Source organism: Macaca fascicularis, chromosome 10 (genome assembly GCF_037993035.2).
Source record: "Macaca fascicularis isolate 582-1 chromosome 10, T2T-MFA8v1.1".
Taxonomy (NCBI): domain Eukaryota; kingdom Metazoa; phylum Chordata; class Mammalia; order Primates; family Cercopithecidae; genus Macaca; species Macaca fascicularis.
Genome location: NC_088384.1, coordinates 28,403,857 through 28,427,598, shown reverse-complemented (window position 1 = coordinate 28,427,598; position 23,742 = coordinate 28,403,857). Strand labels below are relative to the sequence as shown.

The window sequence follows — 23,742 nt, the reverse complement described above, 5'->3', positions numbered from 1 at the left end:
CAAGGAGACAGGGCAGCAGTTGTAGAGAGCAAAACGACCTGACCTTCTCACATGGAAACTTCTCCAAGACTTGGTGTCATGGAAAAAGCCAAGTTGCTAAAAAGCACACATGCACACATTTTTTTTTTTTTAGACGGAGTCTCGCTCTGTCACCCAGGCTGGACTGCAGTGGTGCAATCTCAGCTAACCATAACCTCTACTTCCCAGGCTGAAGTGATTCTCCTGCCTCAGCCTCCTGACTAGCTGGGACTACAGGCATGCGCCACCATGCCCGGCTAATTTTTGTATTTTTAGTAGAGACAGGGTTTCGCCAGGCTGATCTCGAACTCCTGACCTCAGGTGATCCACCCACCTCTGCCTCCCAAAGTGCTGGGATTACAGGCGTGAGCCACTGCGCCCAGCCACACATGCACTTTTGTTTTTTTTTTGAGACAGAGTCTCGCTCTGTCACCCAGGCTGGAGTGCAGTGGCCGGATCTCAGCTCACTGCAAGCTCCGCCTCCCGGGTTTACGCCATTCTCCTGCCTCAGCCTCCCAAGTAGCTGGGACTACAGGTGCCCGCCACCTCGCCCGGCTAGTTTTTTGTATTTTTTTAGTAGAGACAGGGTTTCACCGTGTTAGCCAGGATGGTCTCGATCTCCTGACCTCATGATCCGCTCGTCTCGGCCTCCCAAAGTGCTGGGATTACATGCACTTTTAAAAAAGCCGCACGACAAATCTGTTTTTGTACACACAGACCCAGAAAAAGATAACGGCTTGGCTGATCACAGAAGCACCTCTGAAAAGGGCACAGTGCCTGGGGATGGGCAAACAAAGGTAGGTGGACTCTATGTGTCTGAACTGTTGGCAGTGAAAATGTGGTCCTATATGACTGTGATATTATGATCTATATGACAGATATATATATGTTTGTTCATACATGGTTCCTGGCTCCTAACTCTCATAGCCCGTTACTGTAAACAGAATCTCTCTTTTTCTGACCTTCTCCTGCCCTTCTTTCTGCTTGCCCAAGACAGGACTTTAATTTGATTGTGGGTCTTAAGACCTTCATTCCAGATAAGAGTCCTACCCCACATCCTGGAGGAAGGAATGCTGCAGAGAGGGCAAGAAGAATCTGAACAGACAGGTCTCGCTGGGTTTAGATAATAATCTTTTTGTCCAATAATATTTTGATATAGTTGTCCATGTTTCAATCATGACAAAAGGCCAAAGAGGACAGGTTCCTGAGCTTCCAGATAACTAAATACACGAAAGCTCCTGGTGGGTGGCATGCCTAGAGAGAAACAATTACAGGAGGATACAGCCTTCCCCATATCCTCCTGTAACATCCCTTATAATAAACTGGGAAGTGTGTTTCTCTGAGTTCTGTAAGCCACTTCAGCAAATTAATCAAACCCAAAGAGGGGGTTGTAGGAACATCAACTTGAAGCCAGTTAGTTAGACATTTCGGAGGCCCAGACTTGTGACTAGTGTCTGAAGCGGGGGATGTTCTGAGGACTGAGCCCTCAACCTGTGGGATCTGACACTATCTCCAGGTGTTGAAATTGAGCCTGGGCAATATAGCAAGATTCTATCTCTACAAAAAATTAAAAAATTGGCTGGGCATGGTGGTGCATGTCTGTAGTCCCAGCTATCTGGCAGGCTGAGGTAGGGCCCCCAAGGGCCTAGGTGACAGAGCACAGTGCTGTCTCAAAAAAAAAAAAAAGATAATGTTGGAATTTAATTCAATTAGAGGACACCCAGTTGGTGTCTGCTACAGAATTGATTGCTTATTTGTTGGTGGGAAAAAATCCACCCCCGACTTGGTCACAGAAGTCTTCTGTCTGTGTTGACTGTTGTGTTGGTGTGAGAACAAAGGAAAAGGGGTTTGAGTTTTTCCTAAACTACAATTCTCACAATTTTCAAAACCTATCATTAAAAAATAACAGAAGTGCCCCCCACCCAAGCTCTAAGGATGACAGGCTGAGCAACACAAAGCCTGGGTAGTGTGGATGGCCCAGGACAGTGGGTTGAGAGGGATAGGGATTAGGGTGCTGATGTCCCCAGCCTCAACCTCCCTCTACTGCCTCTCAAGGGCCAGCACCCACCTGCCGCCTTTGCCTCCCCCTGGACTAAACAATAAACTCCAGTGCAGGCTAGAAGGGAGGTGAGCCAGTCTGCTCATCCCAACCTATAGGCCATCTACCAGAGACACAGCCCCACTCCAGCAGAGTCAGCCAAGGCTGCCCTAAATGCTCCTTCATAAACACGTTAGTATGCAGTTTCCCCAGGCTTGGGAATATGCCAGATAGACTCATGTGCTGAAAGCGTTCAGGAACTGCCCAGCATTTCTTGACATGCTGGACACTAGGCATAGCTCAAGGAGCACAAGTAGCCCAAACCTATCTCTAAAGAGAAGAGGTAAGAAAGCAGAGGAGGACAGAGGCCCCAAAGGGTGGCAGCAGGTCACTGGGAAGCATGGAAGAACGAACAACTCTCCTGGAAGAGGCAAAACCACCAAAACACCCAGTCTGGACTGGGGTGGCCCTGATCTTCAGGGGCTTCCAGCTGCAGGGACGGCATTGCCTATGTGCCAGGCCTACATGGGGCTGTACCAGCCTTCCCTGCCACAGGCACACAGCCTCAGACTGCTTTTCTGCAAGACTCATTTTGGAAGGTCCCAGAAACTAAGGAGAAGGTGCAGGGAGTGAGCCCAATGGGAAAGGGGCCTGTAGCATGTGGCTGCCAACTTGGATGTGCTCTGGGGAGCAGGTATCTGGCAGGCCAGCTTCCCTAGCTTTATCATTAGAAAGGCTGAGGTCTTACCCTAAGAGGAAGACATGGAGGTTGGGTCCTTCCTTCCAATATCACTGCATAGGCTTTAAGGGCAAAGCACCAAAAGGAGAGATGAAGAGAGGGAAACTATTTTCTTAAGTACCTACCATGTGCCAGATCCTGTGTCAGAAATATTACCCCATTATCTAACTTGATTCCTACAGTTACTCTTCAAGGCAGGTAATAGAAGCCCACTTTCAAGGTGAGGAACCCAGGACAGGGAAATTAAGCAACTTGTCTAGCTCTAACTCTAGTCTATCAGCTGCAGAAAAACAGATTTTCAAAACACTGACAAAGGGCTTATTTCATTGATATATAAAGAGTTCTTATTAATCAATAGGAAAAGAACCAATAATCCACTAGAAAATGAACATGAAGGACACCAACTTTTGGATAGAAGTTAAAATTAGCGTAATGTCACAGTCAAGGAAGTGCTTCATAAATGAAGCACTGAGCCTTTCTCTGTGTGTGTGTGTATGTGTGTGTGTGATGTATTGTTTATAGTAAAAAAGACTGGAACTAATCTAAGTGTCCCTCAATAAGGAATGGGGGGCCGGGCACAGTGGCTCACACCTGTAATCCCAGCACTTTGGGAGGCCGAGGAGGGCAGATCACTTGAGGCCAGGAGTTCAAGATCAGCCTGGTCAACATGGTGAAACCCTGTCTCTACTAAAAAAAAAAAATACAAAAATTAGCTGGGCGTGGTGGTGCTGACCTGTAGTCCCAGTTACTTGTGAGGCTAAAGCAGGAGAATTGCTTGAACCCAGGACGCGGAGGTTGCAGTGACCCAAGATTACGCCACTGCACTCAAGCCTGGGTGACAGAGCAAGACCCTTATCTCCAAAAAAAAAAAAAAAAAAAAGGGATGGGTAGGTAAACTGTGGGACATCCCGATGTTGGGAATACTATGCAGTAGCTATCAAAAAGAATGAGTGGCTATCAAAAAGAATATTGTTTAGTGAGAAAATACAAGGGGAAGAAAAGTGTGTGTACTTTTGCCTTTTGTGCACATCTATGTAAATGGGCAGATGCCCTCTAGAAGAGCATACACATGAGACAACAAACGGTTTCTGTTGTGGGGAAGTAGCTGTTGCCTGGGCATGCAGGTGAGAGGGCACCTCTCTTTTGCGGCAAATCCCTTGGTATCATCTAGATTGATTACCAATAACACCTCCTACTTGTCTCTAAAATACCAAAACAGAGAGGGTGGGCAGATGCAGGGCTTTCAGGATCTGAAGCTGCTACTCTGACCCCAGAAGACCACATCCTGGGAGAAGAGCCATGGGCCCAGACACTCCCACCAGCTGGCTGGCTCTCAGTGGGGACCTGCCTGCCCACGTACCCTGAGAATTGGCCTGTTACACACCCCCAGACCTGAAACCTGCTCTCCTCAGCTCCTGTTCAGGCCAACTCTGCCCTTCAGTTTCTCCATGAGTAACAGGGAATCAAGGAAAATATAGAAGAAACCAAAGCTCAGAGGGGATGAATGACCTGCCAAAGTCACTCAGCTGGGAGCTGGCCATGCTGGGAGGGGCGGTGGATAGGTAAGGGCTTGGAGGTAGAGGGGAATGAGGGGCCAGCTGTCTCCATGCAGGGCAGAGGAAATGGGGGAGGGTAGATCCAGGTGGGGTGTCAAGAGGAGCAAATGTAGGTCTTTGGGACGAGAGGCAGGCAGGCTTAGGTGATTGGCCCTGCCCTGCTCAAGGAGTAAGTCTCTACCTCACACGGAATATCAGGGCTTAAGTGCACTGAAAGCCCAATATTGGTCACACTTTTTTTTTTGAGAGGGAGTCTGGCTCTGTCGCCCAGGCTGGAGTGCAATGGCGCCATCTCGGCTCACTGCAACCTCCGCCTCCCGGGTTCAAGCAATTCTTCTGCCTCAGCCTCCTGAGTAGCTGGGATTACAGGTGCCTGCCACCACACCCAGCTAATTTTTGTATTTTAGTAGAGACAGGGTTTCACCATGTTGGCCAGGCTGGCCTCAAACTCCTGACCTCAGGTGATCTGCCTGCCTCGGCCTCCCAAAGTGCTGGGATTACAGGTATGAGCCACTGCACCCAGGCCCCACTTGTTTTTTGTTTGTTTGAGACAGAGTCTTGCTCTGGTCCCCCAGGCTGGAGTGCAATGGCATGATCTGGGCTCACCGCAACCTCTGCCTCCTGGGCTCAAGCAATTCTCCTGCCTCGGCTTCCCAAGTAGCTGGGATTACAGGTGCCCACCACCACGCCCAGCTAATTTATGTATATTTAGTAGAGATGGGGTTTTGCTATGCTGGCCAGGCTGGTCTCAAACTCCTGACCTTGTGATTCACCTGCCTCAGCCTCCCAAAGTGCTGGGACTACAGGCGTGAGCCACCGCACCCAGCCCGCGCTTGTTTTTTAGGCAGTCAGAATCTCCTGCGTGCTTGAGACCATAGGAGGAGCTGCTCCAGCAGGAGGAGGAACCTGGGCCTGTACCCCTCTCATCACTGCCTGTGTGGCCCCAGAATACCTGGGGCTTTGGAGAACATACCAAGTTCATCCATGCCTCTCCCCACAGGAGGTGGCAGTGACTTGCCAGAAGTCGCTCAGCAATCATAGCCCTACACCGGAGTCTGGCTCACTCTCGACTGCACCACCCTGCCTGCCCTCTGAGTATGCCACAAACCTGAGGCCCTGGGAACACCCACCTAGGGGGTCAATTCATGCGCCTTCAGTGAAAAGCAATGGCAACAAACCGTCTTGGAAATCAACAAGGCAAAGTACTCACGTTGAAGAAATTGGTCTTGTTCCTCTCGCAGAAGAGCCCCTGTGCCGGCATGTGCTGCAGTTGTTGCCACGGGATACTGCTGCCTAGCAACACGTCGCGGGCCCACTGGAGGTTCTGGGGAAACAAGAAGTAGGTTGGAAGTGAGTGTGTGGGCTGCTCAGGGCGCCCACAGGGAAGGCAGGCGGTCCCCTCCTTCCTGGCTGCACAGCAAACCACGATGAGCAGCAGTTCCTGCATACATTGATTCCACAGCTCTAGGCGGTTCTGGCCGTGGGCTTTGATCTTCAGGCTGTGGGATGCATTTTCAGAACTGATCTCTTGCCCAGCACCACTGGTTTGGGAGTGTAGTCCTTGACTGCCCAAGAAGGGGACTGACAGAGACCCCTGGCCTGACCAACCCTAAAAACCTGCCACATGGACCCAGTACCCGCCTCTGTCAGGGGCCCTCCACAAGTCCAAATAGCAGCTTTGACTTATTTGTCAGGAAAAGCATTCCTTATTCATGGCCGGTGGTACAGCTGCCTTAGGCTAGGAGGGCCAGGCTCTGGCCACAGTGCTTAGGTCAGTGATCTCTGGGCAAAGAGCCTCTTCGTGGAATCCAGGCCCAGGGGAGAATGCTGTAGGGTAAGAGGGTGGGCCCAGACCTGGCTGCCTCAGCCTTCTCTGGGGCCTTCTCACTGGCCCATAGAGCAAGCCTTCCCACCAGCTGCCTAGCCAGCCACTCCTCCCTCTCTGGTCTTCACCACAGCAGCCAAGCACCTTGCACTGGCCATCTCACTCCACCTCAGGACCATGCTGTCCTACAGGGAAAGGGCTGGCAATGGGCAGAGCTGGGCTTGGCACCTGGGACTGCACAATGCCAGACCCTCTACCCCTTCCACAGTACCCACTGTCCCGGCCAATCTGTCCTCCCCTCCTGCTCAGGTCCCTTGCTCGCCTTTCCCAGCACTGGGCACAGGCCTTCATCACCTTGCACTCCAGCTGCTCCGAAAGCCCTCTCACTTCTTGATCTACAAGCTTATCCCACCTGGTCCCATTCTGCCCACTGCTGGCCAGGCTCAGCATACTGAACTGTTTCCCCAATCATCATGAGGCAAAAGTGCAAATCCAGCTCCCTGACTGGCTGGCTGTGGGGCCCATGCTAGCCTGCCTGCAAGCCTTTGCTCCTGTCTCTGCACAGAGGGCTACCCTTCTGCCCCCACTGGGCTGCTGTAGGGACTGAGGGCTGCTCCCTAGCACTGGGCAGGGCCCAGGGCTGTATGTAGGAAGCTCCATTCACTGTGAGCTTCCCGTCTGCTGAGGGACCCCCTGCCTGCCCCTCCCTGAGGGGAAGGAGAAACAGGCAGAGGAGGGAACAACCTGGGCAGCGAGAGGGTCCTCAGACCCCGGAGGCAGGCTCCCAGTTGAGAGCAGAAGCCACTTTGCTCACACTCACAGAAAACAGTAAAATACCCAGTCCTGACCTTCAACTTCTGAGCTCCAGCACCTAGGAGGAACAACTTGTAGTTTACTTTCAAGTGTCCCCAGCAGCTGGGCGCGGTGGCTCACGCGTGTAATCCCAGCACTTTGAGAGGCTGAGGCGAGTGGATCACCTGAGGTTGGGAGTTCGAGACCAGCCTGACCAACACGGAGAAACCCCATCTCTACTAAAAATAAAAGAATTAGCCTGGTGTGGTAGCACACGCCTGTAATCCCAGCTACTCAAGAGGGTGAGGCAGGAGAATCACTTGAACTTGGGAGGCGGAGGTTGCAGTGAGCCGCGATTACGCCACTGCACTCCAGCCTGGTGACAGAAGTGAGACTTCACCTCAAAAAAAAAAAAAAAAAAGTCCCCAGTAATGCCTGGCAGCCATGCTTTGAAAAGCCCGCTTCCCGGGCCACTCATTCAAAAGCCTCTTGAGGCTGGTTCCAAGTTCTCACATAATGCCTCCCACCTCTGCACCCCACCCCACCCTATCCCAGGCCACATGCCCCTGCTCTACAGCAGGTCCAAGGAGGGAGGGTCAGCTGCAGACAAACTGAGTACAGGGTAGGGAGAAGGGGTGGGGGTTCAGGTATGCTTCATTAAAAGGAATAAAATGAAAGATTAGCTCAAAGACTAGTAAGTAGAGCAGGGCTCCAAGAGGAAGACGCAGGTGGGTCTCAGGAAGCCCAAGAAAGGGGCTCACAACCTGCATCAGTGCTCAGCCATGACCCACTGTGACACACTTGGTTCAAAGTCTTTCCCAAAGGAGATCTGAGAGGTTCAGCCCAGGCAGGTGTCCATCCTGGTCTAATCAGTCATAGGTGGACTCAAGAAGGTGATGTGGGACACTGTACATTTTTTTTTTTTGAGACAGAATCTCACTCAGTAACCCAGGGTGGAGTGTAGTGGTATGCTCTCAGCTCACTGAAACCTCCAAGTCATTCAAGTGACTCTCCTGCTTCAACCTCCTGAGTAGCTGGGACTACAGGTGCCTGCCACTATGCCTGGCTAATTTTTGTATTTTTAGTAGAGATGGGGTTTCACCATGTTGCCCAGGCTGGTCTCAAACTCCTGACTTGGTCAAGTGATCTGCCCGCCTTGGCCTCCCAAAGTGTTGGAATTACAGACACGAGCCACCATGCCTGGTCCGTCACCTACACTTCTAATACCACTGTTGAGCACACCTGACCATGGAGGTAGGCTGCAAAGGAGACCTACCTTTCACCCAGTCTGAGAAGGTCAGGGAGGCTCTGGGAGAAGGTGATACCTGGGCTGTGGTTTGCACAAGGCTGTTATGGGGATAAGGGACTCACTGAAGCAAGTGCCCAGACACCGGGGATAGTCAGGGCCTAGCCAAGGAGGTGGAGGGGATCAGATGTGGCTGCCCATAAGGCCAGTGGGGAGCCAGGGGACTATGAGGCAGGGAGTAAGTACTAAGACCAGGGGCTGCGGAGCCCAGAGCAGAGACAGGCCACCTAGGTGACTGAGCCTGTGCATACCCTTCCTCTCCTCTATGGCCCTGGCCTCAATGCTGTGGCAAACCACTCCTCCAGCTCCATGACCCAGGGCACAGGCCTGGCCTGAGAAAAGTTACCCAAGAGTCATGACCCCAAAGCTGCTTCTGGGGCTCCTCATGAACTTGGAAAAATGTCCAGAAGACCTCTTTAAGTAGCAGCACTTGAGGCCAGCGGGAAGAGATTTGAGAGCCTGGCTTGAAGAAGCATCTCCAGTAGCCATCATTTTCCTAAGAATACCAAGAAAGTAAAGCCTCAACAAAGACTTCCTTCTGGCTGGGGACACAAGAGAAAGCACTGAGGCCAGGATGGAGAGAGTCACATAGACTTTGCTTCCCTGCCCAGCTGCCTTGTTGCAGGACCTGTGGCCATGGGACAGGAATGGACATTCCTCTCTGGTTTGTTTTCCACCACTCCACCTGCACCAAGCCGGTCTGTCCCCCAGATAGGAGCAGAAAGGGAGAAGGCAGTGGGAGAGGTTTCTGGGGCAAAGGGTGCAGAAAGCACTAGCCTGTCAAACCCAACCTGGATTATAAATTAGCTTCCCGCAGACCTGGCTACTGTGTACTGGTGGAGAGTGTGTTTCTCCAGCTGTCTCCCGGGCCCACCAGAGAAAGAGAGCTGATCGATGCTAAGGCACAAAGTGTTATGGGGGCCCTTAGCTGATTCATGCCTGAGGCCCCAGATAGGTGCTGACAGGGAGGGCTGAGACCTGTCTGGGGAATCATGGGTGCCAGGCTGGGGGGGTGGAGGAGGGGGCAGAGACTGTGTTGGGCCCTTGCTGAACCTCTGCAAGGGGGAAGGGGATCTGACTTGCATGGTGCACCTGCAGCATAAAGCCTGCCCTGCAGCTTTGTGGTGTGGTGTGGTGACGTAAGGCAACATGATGCCTCCTGGGCTGAGCACAGTGCCATAACCCCTCACCTCACAGAATTGCCTGTTTACCAATGAGGAAATAGAGGCTCAGAGAAATTCAAGAGCTTGTCCAAGGTCCCAGAGCCAGGAAGTGGCAGAGCCATCCCTGGCATCTGGTCCAGGCTGCAAGGAGTCTGAGGCCTGGGCTCTTCCCCTGACCCCCGACCTATCTACTATGGGTGTGCAAGTCACTTTACAAATCTGCCTGGGCATGTGCTGTGTGCTGAACACTGAGCCAGCCATCATGGCGTCATGCAACCTGTCACACTGCTGGCTCATGGGCACCTCTGAGAATGGGAGGAGGCCCATGGAGCCACTTACCAGATATTGGCACATTTTCCTTGGCTGCATGGGCCCTGAGGCTTATGCATATAGACCCTGCTCTGACAGAGGGCAGATGGAGGGCTGTAAGGTCCTGAAGAGAAGTAGGGCAAAGAATCGCAGATGCATACAGGCACCTTATGCCCTCCCTTGCCCACTATCTGGACCATCCCTGCTTCACAGCAGAAGGCAGAGAGGACGTCTAACTCCTCTGCTTGAAGGCTTTGGGCTGCACCTGCCTCAGGGCAAGAGTCAGCTCCATGCCTCAGTCTACCTGCCTACCCGCTGGCTCATCTCCCCCACATCCCCCAACCCCTCTTTGTGAACGGCCCTCTGGCCACACTTGTTCCCACCTTGGTCCCTGCAGGTCTCCCTACCTGGTGCCATCTCACCTTTCCCCTGATGCTCCCCTGGAATACTATACCCACAGCCCCATGGCCACCTTAAATAGCCTTTCCACTGACTCGCAGATGGGTCTGCTGTCTGCCCCCACTTCTCTATCAGCCCTATGAGGGCAGGGATACAGTCTGACTTTACTGATGGCTCCTCCAGGACAAGTCTAGTTTGAAGCTCACAGAAAGGGTGCAACAGATGCCCATAGGAAGAATGAAAGGAAGCTGAGCAGTCTGACCTTTCATAAAATGGGAAGGAAGTGTATGTCAGGTTGAGGGAGGAGGGCAACAGCCATGGGGCATGAGAGGGGCTGCTTGGGTCCTGCCCAAGCCCAGGGTGCCAGCACTATGCTCCCTGGGGCCAGCTAAGCAACAGTCCAAGCCCTTGAGGCTAAATCTCAATGCCAGCCTCTGCCCACTAACTTGCACTACTCTGCCAGCAATCGTTTCACTACAGCAAACATTGGGCTGACTGTCACAGCTCCTGGAACTCCCCAGGCTCACTTTCCCTTCGCACAGGAAGCAAAAGCTTGGGGTGAGGTGGCTTGCATACCTACCTGTAGCCTTCCGTGGGCCCTGCATGTAGTGGGGGCTTGGCAAAGCCTGTTGACAGCTGGAGATGGGAACACGCCTACTACCCTCTAGGGACACCTGCTATCCCAAGATGTGCAAAGTTGGAAGGCAGACCTGATCCCAGGTGCTATCTGTCACTATTGTATGGTGGCCTGGAGGATGTGCTCTGCCTGTGTCACCCAGGGTCTCTGCCCCCAGGGGCTGTCTCCCTGCCACAACCAATGATGATGATCCACTCGCCACTTAACTAACTCTTGCCTCACAAACCCACAAGGGACAGATGGTGGGGGTCAGAGACGTCAGGCTCTACAACTCCTACATGGTGACGCCAGGTGTGCAAACTATCTGGTGGGGATCCTGGAGCAGTGCCAGCCTATCTGCAAGACCAGCAGGGCTCCACAGGGCTGCTAGGAAGGTGGCTATGGACCTCAGCTGTGCTCAGCCCTTCACCTAGCCATACCTCAGGCATTGGCATGGGGGCACAGATGGTACTCACAGGTTCCATGACAAATGGAGGAATCAGGAGTGGTGGAGGGCTTGGCCAGGGAAGGCCTTCTGCAGCCTTTGGAGCCACGCAGGACCCCTTGCCCCATGCAAAGGGGACTGGCTGGGAGCTGTTGGAGTACAGTGTTCTATAGGCCAGAGAAAGAGGAGTGTGTGGCTACCTGCTGATGGGAGACTCTAGTGGGCTGCTGGGGACATCCATAAGCTGCAGACACATACTTACTGCAAACTCACCCCAGCAACCTAGGACATGAATATCCCCAAAGCTAGACCTGGTAGACTTAAAGCCAACCACTCCTGATACTTCTAATCATGAAAAATTATAATTAGAATGTCTTTGTTTGGATAAAGCCAAATATTAAGGATTTAGTGTAAAAGCTGTGCCCCCTCCCCCCAGTCCTGAGAATCCTGTGTGGTCATTAGAAGTCATGCAATCAAAGAGTTTATGAGTACATGGGGAGCACGAAAAAGCAGAACCATATTTGCATACGTTTCTGTGTGTGTGTGTGTGTGTGTGTCTGTCTGTGTGTAAAGAAAGTAGGCAAAAGAAAGATGGAAAGGAAATGTACCCAACAGTCCTGAGAGTTGCCTGGGGAGGGAGACTCATGGCAATAGTTCTCAATGGGGGTGGGGGTCTGTCCCCAAGGGGGCATCTGGCAATGTCTGGAAACATCTTTGGTCATCACAGCTAGAGGAAGGCTACTGGTATCTAGTGGGTAGAGACCAGGGATATTGCTGAAAGTCCTCCAGTGCACATGACATCCCCACAACAGAGAATTATTTGGTCCCAAATGTCAGTAGTGCCTCAGGAGGGAACTCTGTTCTACATTACTCATATATACTCATATATATATATAACTGTTCTACGTTACTCATATATATATGAAAAGTTAAATACAGTTGTTGAAGGTGATAGATGTGCAAACCTTCTCAACTGATTCACAACATTAGTCAGAACAGAAGCAGGATGCATGACTGTCTGTGGACTGACCTTGACTTTTCTCTTTCTGTCACATCCCACAGGTCCTGGGCCAAAGAAATGGGGTCTGATTGGGCTAGCGCTGCCAGGCTGCTACTCGTCATACCTCATCTAAATGGAATCATTCAGTATCTGTCTTTTCTGACTGGCTATTTCAGTTAGCATTATGTCCTCTAGGTTTCCCATGCTGTCTCATCCATTGATTCAGCTCTTCTGTCTGAATCCATCTAGAATCAGACTACTTCCTGATATCCTGCTGTGGTCTCCTCCCATCTCTGCTGCCACACTCACTTTTTCTTTACCTGTGTGGACACATTCTCAAGCTCCTGGGTCTCTGACTACTGGGTGGGTTTAACTGAGGGAATTTGATCAGAGCACTCACTCCTTGAATTCCCTCCCTGTGGAGTTGATGTGGGGCAGCCATCAATGGCCAGCCCCGATAGGCACTGCGGTTGGCCCAGGGTACCACACTCCTCCTCCCTTGTGAATTCCTACTCTCTGCCTGGGCCTGTGTAAGTTGCTCCTTCATTAAGCGCTCTTCAGACTTTCCTATTAGATGGGGCCATCTGTGTCCTGCCAGGCCTCCGATGGGCCACCCCCAACTCACTCTTTATATATCAGCCTAGTAGTGTCTCTGACACACTCAGGTCACATGGAGCCTCTCTTCTTCCGCAACCTTGCGACAGATTTTTTTTTTTTTTTTTTTGAGACAGTTTTGCCGTGCTGTGTTACCCAGGCTGGAGTGCAGTGGTGTGACCTCGGCTCACTGCAACCTCTGCCTCCCAGGTTCAAGTGATTCTCCTTCCTCAGCCTCTTGAGTAGCTGGTATTTCAGGCACACAACACCACAGCAGTTTTTGCATTTTTAGTAGAGATGGGGTTTTGCCATGTTGGCCAGGCTAGTCTCAAATTCATGACCTCAAGTGATTTACCTGCCTTGGCCTCCCAAAGAGCTGGGATTACAGGTGTGAGCCACCATGCCCAGCCTTTGCGACAGCTTTAACCTAATTCAGGATGATGTTCCCTCAACTCTTCCCCTGCCAAACCAGGCCCTGAAAGCCTCTGACCGCATCTCCTTCCTCTCTCCTCCTTGCCCATTTAGTCACACCAGCTTCCAGCAGATTTCTAGTCACACCAAGACTGTTTCTGTCTCTAGGCATGTGTGTTCGGTGTGTGTCCATCTGAAAGCCTCTCCCCCAATATCCTCGTGGCCATCAGGGCTCCCTCACTTGATTCAGATCCTTGCTTAGACAGGTCTTCCCAATCTCCCTGTCTAAATAGTCACAATCCCACCTCTAACCCCTTAACAAGCTTTATTTTTCTTCCTACTCATCACTAGCTGCCCACTCTGTTCTCCCAGTGAGCACACAATGCTGTATCCCCAGCACCTCAAACAGGAACCTCCTGCATGACAACCACTCAGTAGAGAGCTGCTGAATGAGCAAACCTGCAGAGATGCACAGAAAACATGCTGGAGGGAGCACACGAAACACAAACACTTCTGCCATGTCACGGCTTGTGGGACAGTTGTGGGTAGTTTCATTCTCTTTTCCAAGTTTAAACAATATTATTGGTAATAAAAACTGCTGGCAGAGTGCTCAAACCTATTCAAACTGCTGAAATCTGCATTTCTTTGCAGGAGAGAAGACCAGGCCATTATGGGGGCAACCTGTCCCACCTCCTCTGGCCCCTAAAGGCCCAGCAGCATTTTCAAACCATGAGGCAGACAGACTTTGAAATGCAAAATCAAGATTCCTAAGTTGAGAAAAATATCAAGTTCTCCTTTTGCAAACTATACAAACTAAAGCTTGACAAAAATCTGGTTGGTTGGGATCTGCAGCAGCCCAGGACATCCATGTGAGGAGGCAGGGCACACCGCCATTTTGTGGAAGGGGCCACTTTTACATCCACAGAAAGGGAGCAAAGGTTAAAGGCAGGTGAACACCCTGCTTTGTGGCCAGCATGCCCTCCTGGTGCCTGGTTCTACTATCTGTGTGGTCCTGGCTCAGTCAGTGTGAACTCAAAGCTCACTGGCTCCCCCCGAACACTTGTCTGCGAGCAAAAAGCAGGGTCTCAACAGCAGGCCCTCACACCTACTCCAGTCTGATGGCGCAGGGCCCACTTCAGAGGCCCTCTCATTTAACCTGCACAATAGTCCTGACTTCTATGGGTCCCCCACATGAGCCAGCAGCACAGGCAGGTGGGGATACTGTAGTCACAATAGGTGGGCAAGGGGTGGGGGTTCACAGCCAGCTGACCTGTCCTTTACCCAGGTTCACACCAGAGCACCAGCTGATCCAGAAGTCAAAAGTCAGCAGATTCCCTGGTGATCCTTCAGCTGAGCACACAGCACCATGGGGTCCCCCTGGCAGGAGTCTGTCTGTAACCAAACCCTGGGCCTGGGCTCATCCCATATCGGTACAGGGCCAAAGAAATGGGGTCCGACTGGGCTAGCACAACCAGGCTGCTACACCTCATACCTCATCTAAGTGGAATCATTCAGTATTTGTCTTGTGACTGGCTATTTCACTTGGCATTATGTCCTCTAGGTTTCCCATGCTGTCCGATGTGACCGAATTTCCTCCCTTTTTAAGGCTAATATTCCACACTGTTTTGATGAGCATGTTACAGATTTGTAGTAAGTTTTGAAATTGATTTGTTTTTGTTCAAGATTGCTGGCTCCAGGGAACATCTTATAACTAACCCCCTCTGCCCTGAACCCTTTGCAGCAGAAGTAGCAGGAGGTGAAGGGGCTCAGCTCCCAGCTGAGAAGGAAGCAACTGGGAGAGCAGGGTAGGGGTGTCTATGCATTGGCCTTCTTCCTGGACACCCATCAGTAAAGGCCAGAACCTTCATGACAAGAGGTGTCTGATGCCATGTGCTGTCTCTCCTGGGGTGCCTCTCTGGGCTCAAAGAGCTAGGTTTCTATGGGTGTACACTCAGGCCACAAAATCTTGGTGAAGATTGTGATCCAGAGACTAAGTGATACAGTAGCTAGAATTAGGGCCCTTACAGCTATCAGTATAAATGATCATGCCCATCTAAGGTGTGCACAGTGTGCAGGGCAACAGGTGGACTGCCTTGGGGGGTCCAGGGGCAGCCTGTGTACAGCAGTGCCAACCTTGGATGGGAGGGCATCCTCAGGCAGGCAACAAAGGTCCCTCAGGACAGACCTAGCCCTTGGCCACTATCCTCCAGGCAGGGAGCCCTCAGAGGGCCTGGCAGAGGAGCAAGGGGTCATGGGAGATGCTGACACTGAAGAAATGGGCCTAACTAGAGGGGTGAGAAGGACTGTTGGCTGAGGGCAGGGCAGGGTGTGTTGGATATTGCCCCAGCACTGCAGCCCTCACCTCATTACCACAGTAATTCTGCTTTCATATCACTATCATTCTCATCGAGGAAAGAAGAGCCCTGGACCTCCAAGAGTTCCCATGCAGAGCCAGGATCTGAACCTAGGTTAGGCCAGCTTCAGAGCCCACATTCTCTCCTCCTCCCCCAAAAGCCCTGCTGTCAGCAGCTAAGCAAGTGGCACACTGTGCCCTGAAGGCGGTTTCTTTGCAAGGCCTGGGCAGGCAGAGCCTCACCTGGAGATGCCTGTGAAAGACCCAAGGGTTCAGGAGTCAACCACACAACTCCAGACAGGCTCTGCTTGTGGGCCCCTTTGAAGAGGCAGACATTGGACACTCCAGTCCACCAGTGAGCTGTGAGATGGCAACAAGAAAAAGGCACTGCCAAGCCCACAGCAGGATTTTATGAAGAAATGTGCTGCTGTCAAATATACACAGCGGGAAGTGTTTGTTACCAAACAGCTGTGTTTGGAAAGTGGTAACTACTTCCCAGTTAATGGTTCCACATTAGTCAGTGACAACATGGAGTTGTGTCCCCCAGATCTGTGAACAAGCTGCTGCCAGCAAAGCTGACACCCCAGGTCTGGGCAGAGCCACATGCAGCCCCCAGGATGGCATGCCCCAGAGCAGCCGGTAGGTCTTAACTTAGGCTCTCAGGGGAGCTAGGTGTTAACAACCTGCATTTAATTTGGTGGTGGTAACTGGTGCTCAGCAAAGGTTTCTGGGTGAAGCAAACACAGGAGCCAGCGGGAACCACCCTAGACTCAGCATATGCAGGGTCTAGAATGAGCTCAGTGGCTCGAGGCTACCTGAGGCACACTTGGCACCTGCAGAGCTGCCTCCTGGAAGCAGATCTGTGGGTAGGCAGTGTGGCTGTGGGTAGGGAGTGTCTGCTGCTTAAGGGGTCTCTCTTAGATTCAAGACAGTATGTCATTTCTGAGAACCAAGGAACTCAGCCTGGGAATGCAACAAACAGAAAAGCTGGCAGAAACTGAGGCTGATGGATATTGGGGGTTGTCTGGGGATACTGACATCAATGGTGCAGACAGCCCAAGGCAGCCTCCATCCCTGCTACTGGGTGGGGATGGCTGGGTCAACTGGTCCACCTACCCTGGACCATCACAGATGACCAAAATGACCTGGCAAGGGGGCATTCATGGTTAAGAGCAAAATGGCAAACTATGAGTGTGGACAGGGTGTGGGGGACAGTGCAGCAACTGGGCCAGTGTGAGATTGCCCAGGGCTGATGTCTGGCTCTGTCACTCAGCTCTGTGTGACCCTCAGACCAGGTTCCCAGATGCAAAGTAGAAGGGGCATGATCCCACCTCTGGGGCCTGGAGTGCCTGGTCTTGAAAGCACACAATCAACAGGGCATGTGTACTGGAGTTGGGAAGAAATACAGGCAGGGCATCCTAAGTCCAAATATCTAAAATCCAAATTATTCCAAAATCTGAAACTTTGATGCTTAAAGGAAATGCTCATTGGAGCATTTTGGTTTTTTGTTTTGTTTTTTTTGAGAGGGAGTTTTGGTCTTTCGCCCAGGCTGGAGTGAAGTGACACCATCTCAGCTCACGGCAACCTCCGCCTCCCCAGTTCAAGCGATTCTCCTGCCTCAATCTCCTGATTAACTGGGATTACAGATGTGCGCCACCACGCCTGGATAATTTTTGTATTTTTAGTAGAGACAAGTTTTCGCCATGTTGGCCAGGCTGGTCTTGAACTCCTGACCTCAGGTGATCCACCCGCCTCAGTCTCCCAAAGTGCTAGGATTACAGGCGTGAGCCACCACGCCCAGCCTCATCAGAGCATTTGGGATTTCAGATTTTTGGCTTAGCATGATGGTTCAGCCAGGTAAATATAATGCAAATATTCTAAGATCTGAAAAAAGCCAAAATCCAAACCCCTTCTGGTCCCAAGCATTTTGTATAAAGGATATTCAACCTGTACTAGACCCAAGACAGCTAGTTTTAGGGTGGTAGAATTGTGGTTACCTCCCTCCAACTTTTGATTTTGACAGAAATACTGTTTCCTACTTCTAAAAAATTCATCAAGAGAAGGGGCAGGCTACAATAACAGCATTCTGTGTCTAGTGCTGAGCTAAACACTTTACATGCACTGGCTCCTTCAAATTCAACATAAAGCCATTTAGCGGGGAAGTGGAGGGTGGGTGGGTGGGGCCTGTATCACCACTCAACTCTCCTCCCACCCAAACCTGCTGTCCCTCCCCACTTCCCTTGCACAGGTGCCAATTCCTAATCAACATTTTGTACCCAAAATTCCATCTCGGCATCTGCTTCTTGAGAAGGTAAAGAAGGGTCTGAGCTCACTACTGGGGACCACCAGATCCTGGTCAAAGCTGACTACAGCTGGAGGGGGCTGTATGGCTGCTTGAGGATGCACTTGAACAGAAGGACACTAGAGGTGAGGGAGGACAGGACAATGGTTACTAGTGTCTGTTCCACTGATGTGTGTGTGGGCTCTTGCAGTGGGCTGTGCTGCTCCCAAAAGAGGGAAGGGGGAAAGTTCCCAAAGCAATGGTGAGCCCAACAGAGTTCATATCAGCCACTGCCCCTCAGGCCCACAGACAGCTTCAGCAGTGAGGACATGCTGGTTGGGGTTTATTAAGATCCAGGTCCACCAGGGTGCAGAAGGCCTGAGGTACAGAGGTAAGGTCTACTGCCAAGTGCAGGCTGAGCAGTGAGCAAGCCAGGCTCCAGTGTAGCACCAATAGCCAGGGAGCTGGCCGTCGTTTGCCAGCATGCACTGCACCTTGAACTACAGACCAAAGCCCCAGATGATGAGACTCCCTCCCTCCCAGACCTGTGTCACCTGCTGTGCCCTGAGTAAATCAACCAAGCCACATGAGAATGGTGGTCACTGTGGGGACAGAGCACTTACCTTCTTGGACCCCTGTATCTAGTCCCCCAAGCAGAATTCTGTGAAGTGCCACTTCCTGCACATAGCCAGTGCCAAGCCAGGCCCCATCTCTTGGCCAACTGTCCATTCTGGTTCTTCAAACATTCCACAGAGGATGCTGGGGGGAACCAGCAGGAGCTCTCTAGGAGGAGGACCTGAATGAGTCCTCACAGCAAGACCCTAAAGGTCACCCCTGCTTGCCCAGCACACCTGGCTCTCTCTGGCCCTCGCCCACACCAATGCCAGCCCAGAATGGCCACCTTCCTGGGCTGTTTGCTCTGTCTGGGTGCTCTTCCTTCCTTCCAGACCAATGCTGTCCCCTACAATACAGGTCTCAGCATAAAAGGTGTCTTCACAGAGGCACAGCAGCACCCTCACCCCTCTATGCACCCCGTTGTTTTCTCTGTGGTATTGGTCAAATGAGACTTGCTTTACTCATCTGCATGTTTTATTTATTATTTATTATTTTTATTTTTGAGATGGAGCCTCGTTCTGTCGCCCAGGCTGAAGTGCAGTGGCACAGTCGCGGCTCACTGCAACCTCTGCCTCCTGGGTTCAAGCAATTCTCATGCCTCAGCCTCCCGAGTAGCTGGGACTACAGGTATGTGCCACCACGCCTGGCTAACTTTTGTATTTTTAGTAGAGACGGGGACTCACCAGGTTGGTCTCAAACTCCTGACCTCAGGTGATCCCCCTGCCTCGGCCTCCCAAAGTGCTGGGATTACAGGTGTGAGCCACCATGCCCGGCCATCTGCATGTTTTTAAGTCTGCTTCCCCCTTAGAATGTAGCTACATGGGGCAGGACAACGACCAGGACACTCCCCAACACCTCCTGGGTGAGTGAGGAGAGACTGAAGGAAAATAAAGTCACCCCTACTATTTAGGCCCTGCCCAGGTCACATTACCTCCCCAAATCTAAACGCCAGCAGAAGAGGTCTGGCTGGGAAGCCCCTGGAAGCACTTAAGCCTGGGGCACAGCTGTTAAGGATCGCTATATCATCTGCTTTCCAGAAAGAGCTGGAGGAGGCTATTAGCACCTAACCCCCATAAAGCAGAGGCTGTGAAGATGGTTTCGGCAGCTGCATCAGAGAGAAGAGCCCAGGGGCAGGGTATGGTGAGGAGGCCCCTGCAAGATGCAGCTGGAGAGACGGGGCCTAGGGCAAGCAAGGCCGGAACAGAGAGTAAGCAGGGCCTCCTCTAGGGCACCTGGAAGACGGGCATGCTGTCGCTGAGATGATGGGTGAATGGCAGGGGTGAGGGAGCACGACATCAGAGTTTGAGTCGCTGCACAGCCCTCACAGGAAAGAGTAGTTGAGCTTATGAAATCCTTATCCCTCACTCCACAGCCTATCCCTGAGGCTGTGAGGCCCACTACACTCCTCCCTCCATTCCTGGCTGTGACCCTGGGCCCTCACCACTGGGTTCCCTGGCAAGCTGGCTCACTCCTGGGGCTGGCCCTGCCTCCTGCAGCTCTCTTGCCCATCCCTCCCATGTGCTGCTACTGTGAAGCTCCAATCTGTCTTGGCTCTGCCCACCAACCTTCAAAGATGCTCGGCTGCCTGGGAAAATCCAAGCCCCCTTGGCCTGGCAGCCCACTCACCCGGTGGGTCTTGCTGTAGGTGTAGAGGAAGGCCAGACGGTAGAGACTCTTATAGTGCTGGGGGAAGCGACTCAGGCACAGGCGGAAGGAGGCAATGCACTGCTCTGTGAGAAACTGCCGCTGCTCCTCAGCACCAGCCGGCAGCCCCTGGGGGAAGGCCACTGGCTCCCCTGGGAGGTCCCCTCTCTTCTTCCCATCCCACAGGGTGGGTATGGATGCTGAGGGCTTGCCAGGGATGCAAGCAGAGGCTGGGGGTTCTGCAACAGGCTTCTGGACACCTTGCTCTGCAGCCCGGAAACCTTCTGTACTCTCCAATGGCTCCTCATTTTTTCCTACAGTTGAGAAGAAGGAAAAGAAAGTCACCTTGGTTTTAGGCCCTGTCCACGTAGTGGTCTACCACCAGCGACGGAGGCGCCTCGGTGAGGTGACCAGATGGCTGGACCAATGCCCTTGCTGAGTGGATGCTGGACCCAGCAGCAGGAGGCACAGGGCCCGGTGCTGGCTCTGCCCCAACAGAGGTCTCCTGCTCCATGAAAGAGGCTATCCCAGCTGGCATGCAGTGGGGGACCCAGAAGCTACAGAGTGGGAGTTATGGGCTGGGCTCTGGGTCTTCCCCTCTGAACGGTGGCACAGGCTGTCCCACCTCTGGGGCTGGGGCATGGGGAAGCAGCCCACAAAGGGCAGGTGTTGCCACCACCATCATCAAATAAAACACAGCCAGGGTTCACAAAGCAGCACACCTGCTCCCCTGCTCAGTGCTCGGCCCACTGCCTGCCCCACTGCCTGCCCCAAATCCCTCTCCAGGGTTACTGCTGCTGTGAGTGAGCCAAGTGCTCCCACATGGGCCCTCAGGTGGCATGAGCCCAGCTCCTGAACACCCAGCCTTGCTCCACCAGGGGCCATGGGGCAGCAGTTCACATCAAGATAGCCAGGCTGGGTGGTGGAGTTGCAGGGCTGGCCCCAGGATGATGACAGTAGCCTGGGTGACTTTGGGCTATATACCCGGAGGTGCAGGCTCCTTGGCTACAGAAAAAGAAAGCTGTCTGGCCAGGGAGGGTGGGACAGATGGAAAGGGCTGGGGAGCAAGGGACAAAGGCAAGGGGTCCTGTGGTCTGTGGCTCCTTAGGCACCCAGGAGCACGGCACACACCCTGCGCAGCTTGCCTGGAGGAAGCCAGAGAAGCAGCCAGCAGCACCAGTTCTGAGGTGGTGTGCTATGGCTGAGCCCTCTCCCTATTGTAGTAGTGGCCTGGAGACAGCTGGGGCCTGCTGGGGCAGGGCCGAGTGGGCAACAACCAAGGCCCCCAGTTCTCCACATGCTAAGTCGAAGCCTATCTGCAGACATCAGGTGTGTGGCCAGCTTGCCCACCATCACTATTCTCGTTGAGGAAAGAATCTGAGCATTCACTCCCTTTGCTCCCCTCAGCCACCTGCTATTAGTCTGATCTTCCCTCTCTGCTCCCCTGCAGCCCAACCCACGGCTCTCCCTCAGTGTCCTTGCCTCTCCACCATCACTCCTTCTCCCGGAGCCACTGCCCTTCTCCCTCCCTTGCATCGCTGCCCCCAGTGGCGTTGGCAAAGAAAAGCCATAAGAGCATCTCCCCTCCCCCAGGCCCAGAGCCTACCACGGGCTGCCCCTCCCCCCACTCTTTGAAGTGGCCCTAACGACTGAATGCCAGGAGGTCCTAGCTCCTTCCACACTACACTGTCTTCTCATGTGAGCTCAAGAAGTTGCCTGCGTCCCACAGCTTAGGGCTGGCATCCGTCTTACAGAGGATACCATCACTTTATTAAAAAATGTGCCAGGTTTCCAATGTGTTCAAAATGTGGCTCACCAAACAGTGTAAGCCATAATAATGCTGGGATCAGCCCTGTGCTAGGCACGGGGGAGACAGAGGAAGCAGATGATGATGCAGGCCTCTCAGCGGTTCACATCAGGCACTGAGAGCTTGGACACAAAGACACACAGAGCACAATTTTCATGGAAAGCAGGCAGAGGGTCAAGAATTCAGCCAGAAATCTTAGAACACATAAAGAGAGAAGAAAACAGCAATCCTAGACTGAGTTAGAAACCTAGCTGCAGGGAAGACCCGCTCGGGCGCCCCTCTCTTGGAGAGAGAGCTATTCTCTTTTCTTTCTTTTGCCTATTAAACCTAACCTCAAACAAACAAACAAACTTGGAGAGAGAGCTATTCTCTTTTCTTTCTTTTGCCTATTAAACCTAACCTCAAACAAACAAACAAACAAACAAACAAACCCGAAGAACAACAACCCAGTGCGGTGGCTCACGCTTGTAATCCCAGTACTTTGGAAGGCTAAGGTGAGAGGACTGCTTGAGGCCAAGAGTTTGAGACCAGCCTGGGGCAACAGAGCAAGACCTCATTTCTACAAAAAACGTAAAAAATTAGGCAGGTGTGGTGCCACCTGTAGTCCCAGCTACTCGGGAGGCTGAGGCAGGAGGATCTCAAGCTCAGGAGGTTGAGGCTGTAGTGAGCCATGACTGCATCACTGTATTCCAGCATGGGCAACAGGGCGAGACCCTGTCTCAGAAACAACAACAATAAAAATCAGTTGCTTAGGGGTCTGGGTGGCCTAAGGGGCCCAGGAGAGATGGGGTGAGCTGCCTTACCCACAGCATCCACTCCTACTGCTGAACTGGCCTCACAGGTCACTACAGCCCTCCATTGCCTTACTGGAAGAAAGAGGGTCAGAAATGCCAACAAGACCACACCACGTTTCCAGGCCAGGACGTCCAATTGTAATCTAACTGCATGAAGATGAGAAAACTTCCTTCTACCAAGAGAAAGCAAGTAAAACGTGTGTTCTGGCTGCTCCAGCCTAGGCCAGTGCCTGACGCAGGCAGGGAAGACTGGCTTGGAATGCCTGTGGTGCATACGCCAAGGCCAACAGAGCACAGGAGCCATCTGATCCACATCAGTCCATGGAAGTCCTAAGAAGAATGAGGCACAGACATGCCTCCAGCTGACCCTCTGGACTGATGTGTAATGATGGCCCAGTGAACTCAGGGGGCCTGGTTATGGAAGAGCCTGACCCGCAGGTGGCTACACATCTTGGCAAGACACCAACAGCTGAGAGGCCCAGACGGAAATATGCCCCAGCAGGGACCTCAAGTCTGTCTCTTTTGACTTCTGAGATCATCTTACTCAAACTCTACTGGTCTGAGAAAAAAGCCCAGTGAGGGTGCTCTCCACAAAGGGCGGGCAGGCAAGATGGGCAGGAAGCTGGGCACTGGCAGGTCAACTGCCCCCAGGGCGGGCCCCCCCCAACCATTTATCATCCCATCCTGCGTGTGGTACACGGGCATCGTCACTAGACCTCTACTTGACCAGGAAGGGGCAGATGTGGCCAGTCTGGCACGCCCTTGTGTCCACTGCCTGGATCACAACAGGTGGTCGTCAACTCTGCTTTGGGTTTTACCCTCTTGCCCTCAGAATGATATAGAAGAGTGAGCTTGTGTTTAAGTGATGAAACTGTGGACAACTTTCTTCTAGATTAAATAAATAAGTCTTTACTCTTGCGACCTTCGTATTTTAGACTTTTTTTTTTTTTTTTTTTTGAAGCTCTGCCCCCTGCAAAGGTGAGCTTCAGCTAGCTGCAACAGTCACTTCTGGGAAAGGCTCTTTCCTCAAGGCACCT

At 52.3% G+C, this 23,742-nt stretch overlaps 1 protein-coding gene across 31 annotated transcripts in view; it reads right to left on the bottom strand.

The window, feature by feature from the left end:
* CABIN1 (calcineurin binding protein 1) overlaps window positions 1-23,742 on the bottom strand; it is a 163,912-nt gene that overhangs the window by 41,617 nt on the left and 98,553 nt on the right. For 30 of the 31 annotated variants that reach the window (XM_005595386.4, XM_074004199.1, XM_074004193.1 and 27 more), the window contains 2 exons: window positions 20,087-20,418; window positions 5,562-5,675 (listed from right to left, as the gene is read on the bottom strand). In XM_005595386.4, the coding sequence (XP_005595443.3) occupies window positions 5,562-5,675; window positions 20,087-20,418 (446 nt within the window). Of the gene's footprint in view, window positions 1-5,561; window positions 5,676-18,468; window positions 18,629-20,086; window positions 20,419-23,742 lie in introns of those variants that run through there. The other variant, XR_012418944.1, reaches the window with a different exon arrangement.